Source organism: Hypanus sabinus, chromosome 3 (genome assembly GCF_030144855.1).
Source record: "Hypanus sabinus isolate sHypSab1 chromosome 3, sHypSab1.hap1, whole genome shotgun sequence".
NCBI lineage: Eukaryota > Metazoa > Chordata > Chondrichthyes > Myliobatiformes > Dasyatidae > Hypanus > Hypanus sabinus.
The window spans coordinates 7,016,213-7,033,154 of record NC_082708.1 but is presented as its reverse complement, the minus strand read 5'-3'; the positions used below and the strand labels follow the sequence as shown (position 1 = coordinate 7,033,154).

At 46.7% G+C, this 16,942-nt stretch overlaps 1 protein-coding gene across 3 annotated transcripts in view; it reads right to left on the bottom strand.

The window, feature by feature from the left end:
* The window catches only part of LOC132391017 (beta-arrestin-1), a 135,934-nt gene extending 119,621 nt beyond the window's left edge, over positions 1–16,313 (bottom strand). For all 3 annotated transcript variants that reach the window (XM_059963629.1, XM_059963630.1, XM_059963632.1), the window contains exon 1: positions 16,037–16,313. In XM_059963629.1, the coding sequence (XP_059819612.1) occupies positions 16,037–16,056 (20 nt within the window). In that variant the 5' untranslated portion in view covers positions 16,057–16,313. The remainder of the gene's footprint in view (positions 1–16,036) is intronic.
* Between the last annotated feature and the right edge of the window lie 629 nt (positions 16,314–16,942).

The following is a 16,942-nucleotide window of genomic DNA, read 5'->3' as shown; positions in this document are numbered from 1 at the left end:
CCCTACTCTTTGTGAATCTTATAAATGACCTGGATGAAGTAGAAGGGTGGGTTAGTAAGTTTGCTGATGACACAAAGGTTGGAGATGTCGTGGAGTGTGTGGAGGGCTGTCAGAGGTTACAGCGGGGCATTGATAGGATGCAAAACTGGGCTGAGAAGTGGCAGATGGACTTCAACCCAAATAAGTGTGAAGTGGTTCATTTTGATAGGTCAAATTTGAAGACACAATATAATATTAATGGCAGTGTAGAGAATCAGAGAGATCTTGGGGTCTGTGTCCATAGGACACTCAAAGCTGCTGCACAGGTTGACAGTGATGTTAAGAAGGCATATGGTGTGTTGGCATTCATCAACCATGGGACTGAGTTCAAGAGCTGTGAGGTCATGTTACAGTTACATAAGAGCTTGGTCAGACCGCGCTTGGAGTACTGTGTTCAGTTCTGGTCAGCTCACTACAGGAAGGATGTGGAAACCATAGAAAGGGTGCAGAGGAGATTTACAAGGATGTTGCCTGGATTGGGGAGCATGCCTTAAGAGAATAGGTTGAGTGAACTCAGCCTTTTCTCCTTGGAGCGATGGAGGATGAAAGTTGACATGATAGAGGTGTATAAGATGATGAGGGGCATTGATCGTGTGGATAGCCAGAGGCTTTTTCCCCAGGGCTGAAATAACTAACAAGGGGGCATAGTTTTAAGGGGCTTGGAAGTAGGTACCGAGGGAATGCCAGGGGTAAGTTTTTCACACAGAGAGTGGTGGGTGTGCGGAGTACACTGCCGGCGACAGTGGTGGAGGCGGATATGGTGGGGTCTTTTACGAGACTCTTAGATAGGTACATGAAGCTTAGAAAAAGAGGGCTATGCGGTAGGGAATTTCTAGGTGGTTCCTAGAGTAGATTACATGGTGGGCCAAAGGGTCTGTAATGTGCTGTAGATTTCAATGTTTTATGCACCCACTCATGGGGAAGGCTTTTGGAGTTAACCCCACAGGGAAAAATCTGGAGCTGGATTCCCTCAGGCAGTCCAGCATTGAGTTCAACTGTTATGATGCCACTGGTGCCAAACTGTATCAGTCTCTGCCATTCCTTCGGAATCATTAACTTCATGGAGAGGGGGAGCCTGCTGTATGGGCAACAGCTTGCCCTCCATATTGTACTAGCCTGGCTTGCATATCACTTAGACAGCTGGGACACACCATCCCTGGTCTATCCCAACCAACGGAGGCCATTGAGAATGTTTGGAATGATCTGACTGGATGGGATACAGACATGAACTGTCTCTCAACCAATATTCCACCTGGGGTAGGAATACCACCGCCATCGAGGAGCAGCACAGTGGAGCAGTGGGTAAAGCCACCAGAGACCCAGGTTCGATCCTGACTCCCACCGTAGTCTGTCTGGAGATTGTGGATCCTTGTTTTGGCTACTTGGGTTTCCCCTCAAGTGCTCCGGTTTCCTGCCACATTCCAAAGGTGCACAGGTTGGTGATTTAATTGGTCAGTGTGAATTGCCCCTAGTGTATGGATAAGGGACGGAATCTGGTGGGGGTGGGGGGGGGGTTAACAGGAACATTGGTGCCACGGTTAGTGCGACAGCATTACAGCTCAGGGTGGAGTTCGGCGTTCAGAGTTCAACCTTGCAGAAATTTGTAAGGAACGCATGTCCTCCCCGTGGAATGTGTGGGTTTTCTCCGGGCGCTCTGATTTCCACCCACAGTCCAAAGCCTCACCAGCTGGTAGGTTAATTGGTCATTGTAAATTGTCCTGTGATTGGGCTAGGGTTAAATTGCGGGTTGCTGGCTGCCACGGGTCAAAGGGCAGGAAAAGGCCTATTCTGCGCTGTACCTCAAAAAAAAATTACAGGGAATAAGAGAGTGACAGGGACCAATGGAAATGCTCTCACGGGATATAGCACAGAGAAAAGGAGCTGAGTGGCACGTTTCTGCATTGGATTAAATAACCTAGACTGGACTTTGATGGCTTGGGCCCTGTATTCACTGGAATGGCAAAGCAGACTCTCTTCCTGTAGTAACCTGGGGTATATCCTATCTGGTCCCAGGGACTTACCCATCTCTCTGTGGCTGTGTTGGTGCTGGAAGCATGGAGACATTAATGGGCTGACCCCAGCACTTCCCCCAACTGTGTTGGTCATTGGTACAAACAATGCATTTCAATTGTTTGATATCTAGAAACATAGAAAACTCACAGCACAATACAGGCCCTTCGGCCCACAAAGTTATGCCGAACATGTCCCTACCTTAGTAATTACTAGACTTACCCATAGCCCTCTATTTTTCTAAGCTTCATGTACCTATCCAAAAGTCTCTTAAAAGACCCTATCATATCTGCCTCCACCACAGTTGCCGGCAGCCCATTCCACGCACTCACCACTCTCTACATAAAAAACATACCCCTGACATCTCCTCTGTACCTACTCCCCAGCACCTTAAACCTGTGTCCTCTTGTGTCAACCATTTCAGCCCTGGGAAAAAGCCTCTGACTATCCACAAGATCAATGCCTCTCATCAGCTTATACACCTCTATCAGGTCACCTCTTATCCTCTGTAGCTCCAAGGAGAAAAGGCTGAGTTCACTCAACCTGTCTTCATAAGTTTCATCTGACAAATAAAGTAAATCTTATCATTGACAAAGATTAAAGTAAATTTATTATCAAAGTACATACAGTATATGTTACTACATACAACCCTGAGGTCCATTTTCTTACTCAATAAATCCATAACAGAATCAATGAAAGACCGCACCAATTTGGACATTCAGTGTACAAAATACAACAAACTGTGCAAATACTAAAAGAAATAAATAACAATAAAAAATAAATAAGCAATAGATACTGAACGTGAGGCGAGTCCTTGAAAGTGAGTCCATAGGTTGTGGGAACATTTCAATGATGGGGCAAGTGAAGTTGAGTGAAGTTATCCCCTTTGGTTCAAGAGCCTGATAGTTAAGGAGTAATAACTGTTCCTGAACCTGATGGTGTGAGTCCTGAGGCTCCTGTACCTTCTTCCCAATGGCAGCAGTGAACAGAGAGCATGACCTGGGTGGAGGGGGTCCCTGATGATGGATGCTGCTTTCCTGTGACAACGCTCCGTGTGGATGTGCCCAATGGTGGGGAGGGCTTTACCCGTGATGGACTGGGCCATATCCACTGCTCTGTGTTGGACTTTTCCATTCAAGGGCATTGATGTTTCCATACAAGGCTGCGATGTAGCCAGTCAATAGACTGTACTCTCCACTGCACATCTGTTGAAGTTTGTCAAGAGTTTTAGATGCCACGTTGAATCTTCGTAAACTCCTGGATGTAGATCATTAAGTTGTTCCTTTGAATTCTCTTTTCCCCCGTCGCATCCCTTTGACCTCAGAGAAGATCATCAAACCACAGGGCTGATCCTGGTTTACCGGGCTGATGCCTGGATTGGAGGGCATATTTCACAATGAGAAGTTGGACAATCTTGGGTCATTTTCTCTGGAGTGGCAGAGGCTGAGAGGAGATCTAATGGCAGTTTATAAGATTATGAGAGGCATAGATACAATAGACTGACAGTATCTTTTTCCCCAAGGTTGAAATGTCTAATGCCAGAGGGCATGCATTTATGGTGAGAGTGGATAATTACAAAGAGCTGAGAGGAGAATGATTTCATAAATACACAGAGTGGTGTGTGCTTGGACTGTGCTACCTGGGGTGGTGGTCGAGGTAGAAACGTGACGGATTAAATAGGCACATGAATTTGAGGAAAATAGAAAGATATGGGCACCGTAGAGGCAGATGGCCATTAGTTTACTAGACTATTTTATTGCTAATTTAATTGGTTGAACACGACATTGTGTTTCCGTGCTCTACTGTTCTACATTCTAGAGTCACTCAGCACAGCAACAGGCCCTTTGGCCTGCCATGTCTCTGCTGACCCAAACACCAATTTATGTTAACTCCATCATATCCTCCCCACAGCCCCAGCTCCCTGCAGATTCTATCCCTCATCCATACACTGCGGGCAATTAACGCACCGACCAGGGTGAATGGCACGTGGGAGCAAACCGGAGTGACTTTGGGGAGGGGGGAGGGTGGTAGGGGCGGTGAGGTTGTGAATCAACAGTCTTAGGGAGAATGTACAAACCACACGCACATGCACACACACACGCACACAGCGCCAGAAGTTGGTATTGAACTTGCATTACTGGCACTGAGAGTCGCGAGGTCCACGACCTATGCCACAGAGCTGCCTACGACCAGAGACGTCAATTGTTTCTCCCGCCATTGAAGTCTTACTTCAGAAGAAAGTGAGGCTAAAACAGGGAGGGTACCATAAGACACAGGAGCAGAATTAGGCCATCCAGCCCATCGACTCTCCACCATTCCATCATGGCTGATTTATTTTCCCTATTTTCCCTGCTTTCTCCCCACATGGCCAGCCTTTCTCAAGATCCTTATTCCAACAGACATCCTCACGACACGTCTACATAAGGACTTAATAAGAGCAAAGAAGTGGCAGATGGAATACAGTACAGGGAAGTGTCTGGTCATGCATGTTGGTAGAAGGAATAAAGGTGTAGACTGTTTTCTCAACAGAGAGAAAATTCAAAAATCAGAGGTGCAAGGGACTTGGGAGTTCTTGTGCGGGATTTCCTAAAGGTTAATTTGCAGGTTGAGTCTATGGTGAGGAAGGGAAATGAAATGTTAGTATTCATTTCGAGAGGACTAGAATACAAGAGCAAGGATGTAATGCTGAGACATTACAAGTCATTGGTCAGACCGCACTTGAAGGACTGTGAGCAGTTTTGGGCCCCTTGTCTAAGAAAGGATGTGCTGGGATTAGAAAGGGTCTATAAGAGGCTCATTAGAATGATTCTGGGAATGAAAAGGTTAACGTATAAGGAACATTTGATGGCTGTGGGCCTGTACTCTGGAATTTAGAAGAATGAGAGGGAATCTCATTGAAACCAATCGAATACTGAAAGGCTTAGATAGAGTGACACCAGTGCCAGACTCCGGAGCGAAGTCTCCCAAGTTTGAATCCAGTCGGACGCTCCCGAACACGCTTTCCATCCGTGCTGGGTTGAGTGTCGAGCTCGCAACTCGGTCTTGTAAAAAAAAACACTGCGCTGTGAGAAGGACGTGGGGAAGCACTCGCAGAATCTTTCCTCCAAGACAACCACTTGAAAAAAAAGTGGTTGCCGAGGCTCTGTCAGAGTATGGCACACAAAAAAAAAGATAGAGTGAATGTGAAGAGGCTGTTGCCTATAGCAGGAAAGAGTAGGACCAGAGGCCGCAGCCTCAGAAGAGGGACGTCCATTTAGGACAGAGATGAGGAGGAATTCCTTCAGCTAGGGTGTGGTGAAGCTGCGTAATTAATTAATTAATTAACAGCTGTGAAGACAAAGTCATTGGGTATACTTAAAGCAGAGGCTGATATCTTCTTGATTAGTCATGGGTGCCAAAGGTTACAGGGAGAAGGCAGCAGAATGGGGTTGAGAGGGATAATAAATCAGCCACGATGAATGGTGGAGCAGACTCGATTGTCCAAAGAGCCAAATCCTCCTCCCGTGTCTTATGTCCATTTATGTGGAACAGATGGTTTCCACGCACTAGCATTCAGCAAGAGACACTCTCTGCCAAAAATGGTCTTGCTCAAATCAGACTGAGCACAGATGGGAGTATCCAGCTGGCTATCCAGCAAACGTCACCGAGAAACAGGCAAAAGTCTTTGGCTCCAACAGAGCCAGCTTCTCTTCTGATCAACAACACTCCACCCAACCGGAACCAAGCAGGAATTTGCAAGGTATTCCCTAGCCAGTGACTTCAGAATCAGGTTCAGTATCACTGGCATATGTCACGAAATTTGTTGTTTCGTGGCTGCAGTACATTGCGATACTTAGAAGCATTTAAAAAAATTAAGTTAATTAAGTAATGGAAGAGAGAGAAAAGTATTGAGGTAGAGTACATTGTCCATCCAGAAGTCTGACGGTGGAGGAGAATCACTGAGTGTCTCTCATCAGGCTCCTGGACCTCTTCCTTGATGGTAGCAATGAGAAGAGGTAACATCCTAGGTGATGCGGTGGGGGGGAATGTCCTTAATGACAGATGCCACCTTTTTTTAAAGCATCGCCTTTCAGAGGTGCCCTCGATGCCAGGGAGGTGGGTGCCCAGGATGGCGCCCACGGAGTTTATAACTTTCTGATCCTGTTCAGTGGCCCCTCTGTACCAGATGGTGATCCAACCAATGAGAATGCTCCATGGTACATCTGTAGAAACTTGCAAATGTCTTTGATGACGTACCAATTCTCCCCAAACTCCTAAAAGTATAGCCGCTGTCAAGCCTTCTTTGTAACTACATCAATATGCACTGCATTGACTAAACATCCTATTTCAAAAATTGTCCAGAGGTCAAGGAGGCTATTCAGCTCACTTATCTTGTACCATTCTAATTACTGTCATTTCTACTCTGTCCCATCTTCTCTTTAGCCTATCAGCCCTACTGGGACATAGGCCACCAAATGCAGCTTACTAGTGTCCTCTGTCCTGGACCAGCCCAGGTGTAACCCAGTGAAGATCCTTCCTCCCCCAGGGATGGTTCCTTTCGCAGGCCATGGCAAAGTTACTCTGCTCCTCCAGCCCTGAATATTCTTACAGCAGCATAGAGGTTAGCCCTTGGCTTTACAGAGCCAGTGGCCCTGGTTTAATGCCCGCTGCTGCCTGTAAGGGGTTTGCTTGTATGTTCTCTCCGTGACTACGTGGGTTTCCTCTGGGCGTTTCGGTTTCTGCTTACATTCCAAAATCAAGATGTAGGCATTAAGGTTGGTGAGTTGTGGGCATCCTATGTTGGTGCCAGAAACAAGGCAACATTTGCAGACTGCCCCCAGCTCATTCTCGGACTGGGATGGTTCTTGACACAAATGATGCATTTTACTGTACATTTTAATGTACATGTGACAAATAAATCTAATCTTTATGTATGTATGTAGGCCTCCGTTAGTCTCGATAGACCATGGATTTGCACCTTGGAAACTTTCCAGGGCGCAAGTCTGGGCAAGGTTTTTTTTTTAAATGGGAGACCAGCAGCTGCAAGTCTCCTCTCTCCACGCCACTGATGTTGTCCAAGGGAAGGGCATTAGTCTCCACGGCACCGGTGTCGTCGCAGAGCAATGTGTGGTTAAATGCCTTGCTTAAGGACACACACGCAGCCTCAGCCAAGGCTCGAACTAGCGACCTTCAGATCACTAGACGAACGCCTTAACCACTTGGCCAAGCGCCAACACCTAATCTTTATACAACCGTGCACGTGACAATGGTGAGTCCGCACTTGGCGTACTGTATACTGTTCTGCTTGCTCAGCTCTTGGAAGATTGTCACTCTGCTGGACAGAGTGCAGAAAAGATTCACAGTGATGTTATTGGGTCAGGGCGGCTTTAGTTACAAAGGCTGGAAATGTACGAAACTAACGGTGACCTTAGCTTTATAAAAATCACAAGGGACATAAATTTGCAGGATTTTGTGAATAAAACATGCAAAAACCACAGCCTTTTATTTTTCTATTAACAAACCAGAAGCAGTCGCCTTACACCGATGTCATCACGTCAGACACCGGCTCTTAAAGCGAACGCGACGATTCCATGATGGTGCTTGTGCATTACATGGACCAGTTTCTGTTACAAACAATGTATCATCTGCCACCCATTACATTACCCTACAAGTTCAAGTTTATTGTCGTATGTATACACAACCAAATGAAACAATATTCCTCCAGACCACAGTGTATCCACACAAGATACATCACACATAGCACATAACAAAATATTACCATAAATAAGTTAATTAAATATAATTCAAAGTGCACATGCAGTGTGCAGCACAAGTAAACAATAAACAGCTCACTGTCCTAGTGAGACCTCGGTGGTGGTGGTGGGGTATTCATTATTCTCCCAGTCTGACAGTCACAGTCCTGATGCTCCTGGACCTCCTCCCTGACGGTGGTGGGTCAAAGAGATTGTGGGATGGTGGTAGAGATCCTCAACAATGCTTCAGGCCTTTCGTCTGCAACGCTCCCATTAAATATCGCAACTTGGTAGATGGTCACAGTCTTTTCCCCAGGGTGAGGAAATGTAATACTACAGGGCATAAATTTAAGGTGAGAGAAGAAAGATTTTGGAGGGTATACAATACGAGCTGCCAGAGTTTAGAAATTTAGAGTGCAATTTAGAAAGGTTTAGAGCAGGGATTCCCAACCTGGGGTCCATTGGCCACTTGCTTAATGGCATTGGTCCATGGAATAAAAAAAGGCTGGGAACCCCTGGTTTAGACAGATGTGGACCAAATACAGGCAAATGGGACTAGCATGGATTGACATCTGGGTGAGCATGGACTAGTTGGGCTGACGGACTAATTCCATGCTGTATGGCTCTTTCCTGAAAAAAATTATCCCGAACTTCCTTTGGGAATTGCCTGTTGAATCAGAAACAAAAAAGAAAATGCTGAAGGAACTCATGGAGCCAGGCAACGTCTGTGGAGGCAAAGGGTCAGTCAGCATTTCTGGTCAAATTAACACAACGACAGTCACTAGAAGGTCTGTCTCCAACATGGACGGTCCCAAGCCCAGCTGTGAAAGGAGCACGGTTATACATGGTCCCATAAAAACCCAGAGCTACAGAAACACCAACAGAAGCTCCAAAGACCTCGTCCCTGGGAGAGGAAGGGTCTTCACCTAGGTGTAGAAAGGCACGCGGTGAAACTTCTGTCTCTGGAGAGAGGGCTCAGGTGAGCTGTTGTCGGCAGCCTAAACTCCAGCAGCAGTGAAGGGCTCAAGAGGAACAAATTGTCAGCCATTCCTCGTTCCCCACAGAGCTCCGCCGGTAGCTTGCGTCTTACTCAAGATCCCAGCATCTGCCGTGTCTTACGTCTCCTGCGGAGTGTGTGATGCCTGGTCAAAGTGACTCTCTGTGTCGATAATCACTCGTCTTGAATCCAGATCTGCGGCTGGCTGGTCCTCTGCCATCTGTGTCCACCCTCTCTGCATTTACTCTTTCAAAACCACTTCAGTTCTTTTTTGTTCTAATTGCACTTTAGTGTAGAAATTGAAAATTTAATTGTTTGTTATTTATTTAGAGATGTAGCACGGAATAGGCCCTTCCAGCCTAATGAGCCATTACGCCAAGCAATCCCCTGATTTAACCCCAGCCTAATCACAGGACAATTTACAATGACCAAATAACCTACCAACCGGTACGTCTTCAGATTGTGGGAGGAAACTGGAGCACCCAGAGGAAAGCAACTTGCTCACAGAGTTTTCTTACAGAGAACTCCGGAATTGAACTCCAAACTCCGATGCCCAGAGCTGTCATAGCTTCACTCGAACCTCTAGGCTATCTTGGTACAATTTGTTTTTCTTCTGAATGTTGTTTGAATAATGCTCTGGGCCTGTGATGCTGCTGCACGTAAGTTTTTCATTGTGCCTGTGCACACACAGACTCAGACAGAGAACAACAAACACCACGTTGACCCTGATAATCTGGTAAACCAATTCCAATTCAATAAACAATAGGTGCAGGAGTAGGCCATTCGGCCCTTCGAGCCATTCACTGTGATCATCCACAATCAGTACCCCGTTCCTGCCTTCTCCCCATATCCCTTGACTCCACTATCTTCAAGAACTCTATCTAATTCTTTCTTGAAAGCATCCAGAGAATTGGCCTCCACTGCCTTCCGAGGCAGAGCATTCCACAGATCCACAACTCTCTGAGTGAAAAAGTTTTTCCTCAATTCTGTTCTAAATAGCCTACCCCTTATTCTTAAACTGTGGCCTCTGGTTCTGGACTCCCCCAACATTGCGAACATGTTTCCTGCCTCCAGTGTGTCCAATTCCTTTATAATCTTATATGTTTCAATCAGATCCCCTCTCATCCTTCTAAATTCCAGAGTATACAAGCCCAGTCGCTCCAATCTTTCAACATATGACAGTCCCGTCATCCTGGGAATTAACCTCGTGAACCTACGCTACACTCCCTCAATAGCAAGGATGTCCTTTCACAACAACACAAGAAGCTGCAGAGAAGCTCCACTCGATACATCACAGACACGTCTCTCCCCACGATCTTCAGGAAGTGCTACCTCAAGATGGCAACATCCAACAAAGATCCCCCACCATCGGGGCAATGTCTTCTCCCATTGAGCAGGAGGCACTGACGCCCCAAGTCCCACACCACCAGGTTCAGGAATGGCTACTTCCCTCCAAAATGGTGTAGTGGTTAGCACATCACTTTACAACACCAGCAAGCCATCAATGTTTAGGGTTCAATTCCCACCACCATCTGTAAGGAGTTTTTAAAACAGGAGGAGGCAAGTAGGTGAGCTCATTCTTTATTTATTTTTTTCCTGGGAGAAAAGTGGGGTACGTCTACAAAGTTAGTGTTCTGTTCCAAGTGTCAGATGTGGGATTTCCAAGAGACTCCCAGCCTCCCCGATGGCCACAGCTGCACCAGGTGCAGTGAAGTGCAGTTCCTTAAAGACCGAGTTAGGGAACCAGAGATGCAGCTCGATGACGTTTGACTTGTTAGGGAAAGTGAGGCAGTGATAGACAGGAGCTACAGGGAGGTAGTCACCCCAAGGCTACAGGAGACAGACAAATGGGTGACTGTCAGGAGAGGGAAGGGAGAACATCAGGTAGTGGAGAGCACCCCTGTGGCCATCACCCTCAATAACGTACTCCATTTTGAGTACTGTTGGGGGAGAAAAACAACCTACCTGGGGGAAGTAACAGTGGCCATGCCTCTGACACTGAGTCTGGCACTGTGGCTCAGAAGGGTGGGGAACTGAAGAGGATGGCAACAGAAAAAGGTGACTCTATCTTTACGGGGACACTTAGGTGATTCTGTGGACGTGAAAAGGAAACATGATGGTAGTTTGCCTCCTAGGTGCCAGGGTTCATGATGTTTTTTGTACGTGTCCACATTATCCTGAAAAGGGAGGGTGAGCAACCGGAAGTCATGGTACATATTGGTACCAATGACGGCAGAAAAAGCCAGAAAGTCATGAAAAAAAAGAGTATAAAAAGTTAGGAAGGAAGCTGAGAAGCAGGACCTCAAGGGTAGTAATCCTGGAATTGCTGCAACAGTGAGGATAGGAATAGAATGAGTTGGCAGATAAATATGTGGATGAAGAATTGAAGCGGGGCAGGGATTCAAATCTCTGGATCATTGGGGCCTATTCTGGGGCAGGTGTGACCTGTACAAAAGGGATAGGTTGCACTTAAATCTGAGGGGGACCAATGTCCTTGCGAGCAGGTTTGTTAGAGCTGTTGGGAGTGGTTTAAACTAATCTGACAGTGGGATGGGAACCAGTGTGATAGAGCTGAGGATGAGCCAGCGGGCTTACAAGTAGATGATGGGCGTAACACAAATGTAAGGAAGGACAAGCCAATGATTGGGTACAAATACAGTTAGAGGCAAAGAGTTAAATTGTACCACAGAGGCAAAATTCAAAAGGGCAAAGAATGCAGGACTGAAGGTGCTGTATTTAAATGCATGTAGCGTTCGGAACAAGGTGGATGAACTCATGCTGCAATTAGAGATTGGTCGGTATGATGTTGTAGGCACTACTGAGTCATGGCTGAAAGAAGGCCATAGTTGGAAGCTTAAGATCAAAGGATATACTTTGTATCAAAAGAACAGGCAAGAAGTCATAGGCAGTGGTGTGGCTCTGTTGTAAGAGATGGAATTACATCTTTAGAAGGAGGTAACATAGGGTCAGAGAATGTTGAATCTTTGTGTGTGCAGCTAAGAAACGGCAAGGATTAAAAACAACATTATGGGGAAAATGTATTGGTAGCCAAGATGTGGGGCTGAGATTACAAAGGGAGCTGGTAAAGGCAAATAATAAGGGTAATGACACAATTGTAATGGGGGACTTCAATATGCAAGGGGATTGGGAAAATCAGATTGGTGTCGGATCACAAGAGAGGGAATTTGCTAAATGCCTGCGAGATGGCTTTTTAGAGCAGCTTGTGCTTGAGTCTACTCAGGGGAAGGCGATCTGAGATTGGGTGTTGTGTAATAACCCAGATTTTATTAGGGAGCTTAACATAAAGGAACCCTTAGGAGGCAGTGAACATAATATGATTTAATTCATGCTGCAATTTGAGAGGGAGAAGCACAAGTCACATGTATCAGTATCACAATGGAATGAAGGGAATTACAGAGGCATGAGAGAGGAACTTGTCCAGGTGGATTGGAGGAGGACACTGGCAGGGATGATGGCAGAGCAGAGATGACTGAAGTTTCTGGGAATAGTTCACAAGGCACAGGATAGATATGTCCCACAGAGGAAGAAGTTCTCAAATGGCAGGAATAGGTAACCGTGGCTGACAAGGGAAGTTAAGGACTGAATAAAAGCCAAGGAAAGGGCATATAAGGATGCAAAAATAGCTGGGAAGTTGGATGATTGGGAAGCTTTTAAAATCCAGCAAAGGCAACTAAAAAAGCTATAAGCAAAAAGATGAAATATGAGGGCAAACTAAATAATATAAAGCAGGATACCAAAAGTTTTTTTTTCCAGTAATATAAAGAGTAAAAGGAAGTTGAGAGTTGATATTAGACCACTGGAAAATGATACTGGTGAGACAATAATTGGGGACAAAGAAATGGCAGATGAACTTAATGGGTACTTTGCATCGGTCTTCACTGTGGAAGACACTAGCAATGTGCCAGAGGTCTGTGAGTGTCAGGGAGCAGGAGTGAGTGCCATTGTTATTACTAAGGAAAAAGTGCTAGGCAAACTCAATGGTCTTGAGATGAATAAGTCACCTGGACCAGATGGACTACATCCCAGAGTCCTGAGAGAGGTTGCTGAGGAGATAACAGATGCATTGGTCATGATCTTTCAAGAATCACTTGATTCTGGCATGGGCATTCTATTGGAGTCCAGAGGAGGTTGACGAGGATGATTCCAGTAATGAAGGGATTAACATATGAGGAGTGTTTGGCAGCTTTGGGCCTCCACTCACTGTAACTTAGAAGAATGCAAGGGGATCTCATTGAAACCTACCGAACGTTGAAAGGACTAGATATGGTGTATATGGAGTGGATAGTTCCTGTGGTGGGGTATCCAGAACTAGAGGGCACAGCTTCAAAATTGAGGGGTGACCCTTTAGAACAGAGGTAAGGGGGAATTTTTTTATCCAGAGAGTAGTGAATGCTATGCCACGAATTGCAGCGGAGGCCATGTCGATGGGTATATTTAAAAGCATCAAAGGATATGGCTAGAAGGCAAGTGTATGGGGTTCAATGGGATCTGGGATCAGTCATGTTGGAATGGCGGGGCAGACTCAATGGGCTGAATGGCCTAATTCTGTTCCTGTGTCTTATAGCTTGTATGCTCCCTCTGTGATCACGTGGTTTCCGCCGGCTGCTCTGGTTTCCTCCCACATTCCAAAGACACGTAGTTAGGGTTAGTAAGTTGTGGACATGCTATGTGGACGCAGAAAACATGACGATCAGCACAATCCTCCCCGACTTGATTGGACACAAACAACGCAGTTCACTGTATTTATCGATGTACCTGTGAGGAATAAAGCTAATCTTTAATTGTTAAGCCAGCCTGTAGAACCCTAACCATTGCCTCAGCACAGCAACACTATGAACGCTTTGCATTATAGTGCACTTTGGTTTTTTCTATTCTTCTTTTTATTATTTTGTAGCACAACATGCACAAAATACTGCAGGAACAATTCCAATTCAGTCCATATCCCTCTGAACCTTTCTTCTCCATGACCTTTCCAAATGTTGTAACTGTACCTGCCTCAACCACTTCCTCTGGCAGCTCGTTCTATGCACCCACCGTCTTCCATCTCTGAGACAGACACACGGATGATAGAACAATGGAGGGCAATGTCAGAGGCAAGGGTCAGATTGATCTCAGAGTAGGTTAAAAGGTCGGCACAATAACGTGGGCTGAAGGGCCTGTACTGTGCTGTAACGGTGTGCTCTATGTTTTAGTAGATACGTTTGTTTGTTCGTTATGCGCCATGTCTAATGACGTGGGCGATCGTGGCGACCACGATTGTCCTCAACAATGTTTTCTGCAGAAGTGGTTTGCCATTGCCTTCTTCTGGGCAGTGTCTTTACAGGATGGGTGACCCCGGCCATTATCAATACTCTTCAGAGATTGTCTGCCTGGTGTCAGTGGCCACTTAACCAGGACTTGTGATGTGCACTGGCTCCTCATACAACCACCTGCTCCCATGGCTTCATGTGACCCTAATCAGGGGTGGGGGGGGGGGCTAAGCAGGTGCTGCACCTTGCCCGTGACCTGCAGGCTAGTGGAGGGAAGGAGTGCCTTACACCTCTCTTAGTAGAGACACATCTCCACCCCACCACCCTAATGATGGGTAAATGCAAGCAGGCTTTTGCTACTGAGGCTGGGTGAGACTGCCTGGAGTTCACAGGCTCTGACATATAGGAGCAGAATTAGGCCATTCAGCCCATCAAATCTGCTCCAACATTCATCATGAATGATTCATTTTTCCCGCTAAACCTCACTCAATAAGTGAGTGTAAAGGAGAACAAAATGATTGTTACCTAACTATAGTTCCCTCACAATACTTGACTTCAGTTTTCCGTAGCAGACATTAGTATGGGTAACTTTGTACTCTGAATCAGATTTAATTCTGACTGGCGTATGTCATGAAATTTGTTGTTTTGCGGCAGCAGGTCATTGCAATTATTGCCCTATGAGATACAGGGCAAAGCTCTTGCACACTGCTCATACAGATCAGTTTGTTAAACAGTGAATTGAGGAAGGATAACGTACACAGTCAGGGTGCCACCGTAGCAGAGCAATTAGCATGATGCTATTACAGCTCAGGGAGGAGTTCACAGTTCAATTCCAGTTATCATCTGTAAGAAATTTTTATATTCTTCTCATGTGTACGTGGGTTTCCTCCGGGTGCTCTGGTTTCCTCCCACAGTCGAAGTACCGGTTCATAGGTTAATTGGTCACTGTAAGTTGCACCGTGATTAGGCCAGGGTTAAATAGGTGGGTTGTTGAAAGGCAGAATCTCTAAATAAATCATAGAACAGTACAGCTCTTCAGCCCACCATGTTGTGCCTCCCTTTTGACCCACTCCAAGGTAAAACTACAACAATGTAGAATAGAGTGCAAAAGTTAATGAAAGAGTGCAGTGCAGGTAAACGATAAAGTGCAGGGTCATAATGAGGTAGACTGTGAGGCCAAGAGTCCACCTGATGGTGCAAGGGGCCCGTCTGATCACCGTGGGACCAACACGGGAGGGAGGGACGTCAGTGAGGGGCTGCACAGTGGCCTGGTAGGCAGTGACCCAGGTTCAATTCCCATCGCTGCGTGGCCGCTTGGGGTTCCTACGGTTATGCCCCCCCCCCCCCCCCCGTTTCCTCTCACAGAGAGGGTCAGCAGGTTAACTGGTCACATGGGTGCAATGGGGGCAGAGATGCGAACCAGCGAACAGCCTCTGTAACTCCATCAGCACGGTTGATGTAGTAAGTATAAATCTCAGGTGGAGGGCTACACAGCAAGATCTCACAAACGGCAAAGGTGATTACGATTTCATAGATCTGCTTTGATCACCTCGACTGAGGGTATGAGACCGAGAGTGGAGAGGATTCCCCATTTCCATCAACTTATCAGAAAATGGTACCGGAGATCTTCTCACGTTCACCTGAGACAGACGGCCCCTCCAACACTCCCACAGCGGGGCGCCCCCTCATCCCCGGCCTGCCCGCGATCCGGCCGGGCCAGCCGTCTCCAACACCAGAACTTGCGAACGCCAACGCCTGCGATTCACCTCACCTCCCACCGCCCGTCACCCCCTGGGTCAGGGGCACACACCCGGGCTGCAACAGAGCCCGAGGGGGGACAGACAGCCCCCTTCCATCACAGCACTGAGCCCAGCCCAGTCCGTGCATCAGCACATCATCTTTAACCCCCCCACCCACCAATGCAATTCACAAAGACACCCAAACCAAGACCACCTCCCACACAGGCAAGAAATGAAAGCGCTGCTTACCTCGTCCCTCTGTCGCTCATCTTCCTCCACTGATCCCGGGAGCTGGGTGGAATATCTCGCAGGGCGAAGTGTGTGTTTGGCTCTGTCTGTCTGCCTGCCTCTCTCTCTCACACTCACACAAAACAATTAAGCCCACACCCCCCTCTGTAAATTCCTTTTTCGCTGACACACACCCTCCCCAACAGCATTAAATCCTCCTGTCCGTAATCTGCTAATGACAATTTCCTATTCGTTCCTCATTGTTCCTCATCAGCTGCCGACGGAGAAACAGACCGAATTCTCTGCTTTCCCTTCTCGCTCATTAACACGGACCCACGCCTCCCTCCGCTTCAGGCCGCGCCCCCTCCCCTCCCCTCCGGCCAACCACCTTAATAAGGTAGACTGCACAGTCTCCCAAATACCTGGCGTTCAAATGCAGAGACACACTGGGAGCGATTAGAGGCAAGGGGCAACTGACATACTGAAATAATCGTAAAAATACTCAGTTACTAAGTATTTTAACGTTAATTAGGAAAAGAACATCCACCAGTACAGCACAGGAACAGGCCCTTCAGCCCACAATGTTGTGCTCAACCAATTAGTAACCTAATGGCCAACTAAACTAGTCATTTCTGCCTTCACAATGTCCGTATCCCTCCACTGTCCTCACATCCATCTGCTTATCTAAACGTCCCTTAAATTTTGCTCATTCTCCGCGATGGTCATCCCCATGGCACTGAGGCTACGCAGACTGCCCGGCTGCTGTGCTCTGTACCCGCTAAGGGAGGCTTTCGGCCTACTCCACGCTGCTCTGAGGTTTGGATCTGAGGGCTCAATTTTGATTCAAAACGCTTCCATTGTTTGCAAGATTTTAAATTTTTTTTCTTTCTCTTGCATGTTGGGTGTTGTTCTTTTACTTTTATTTTC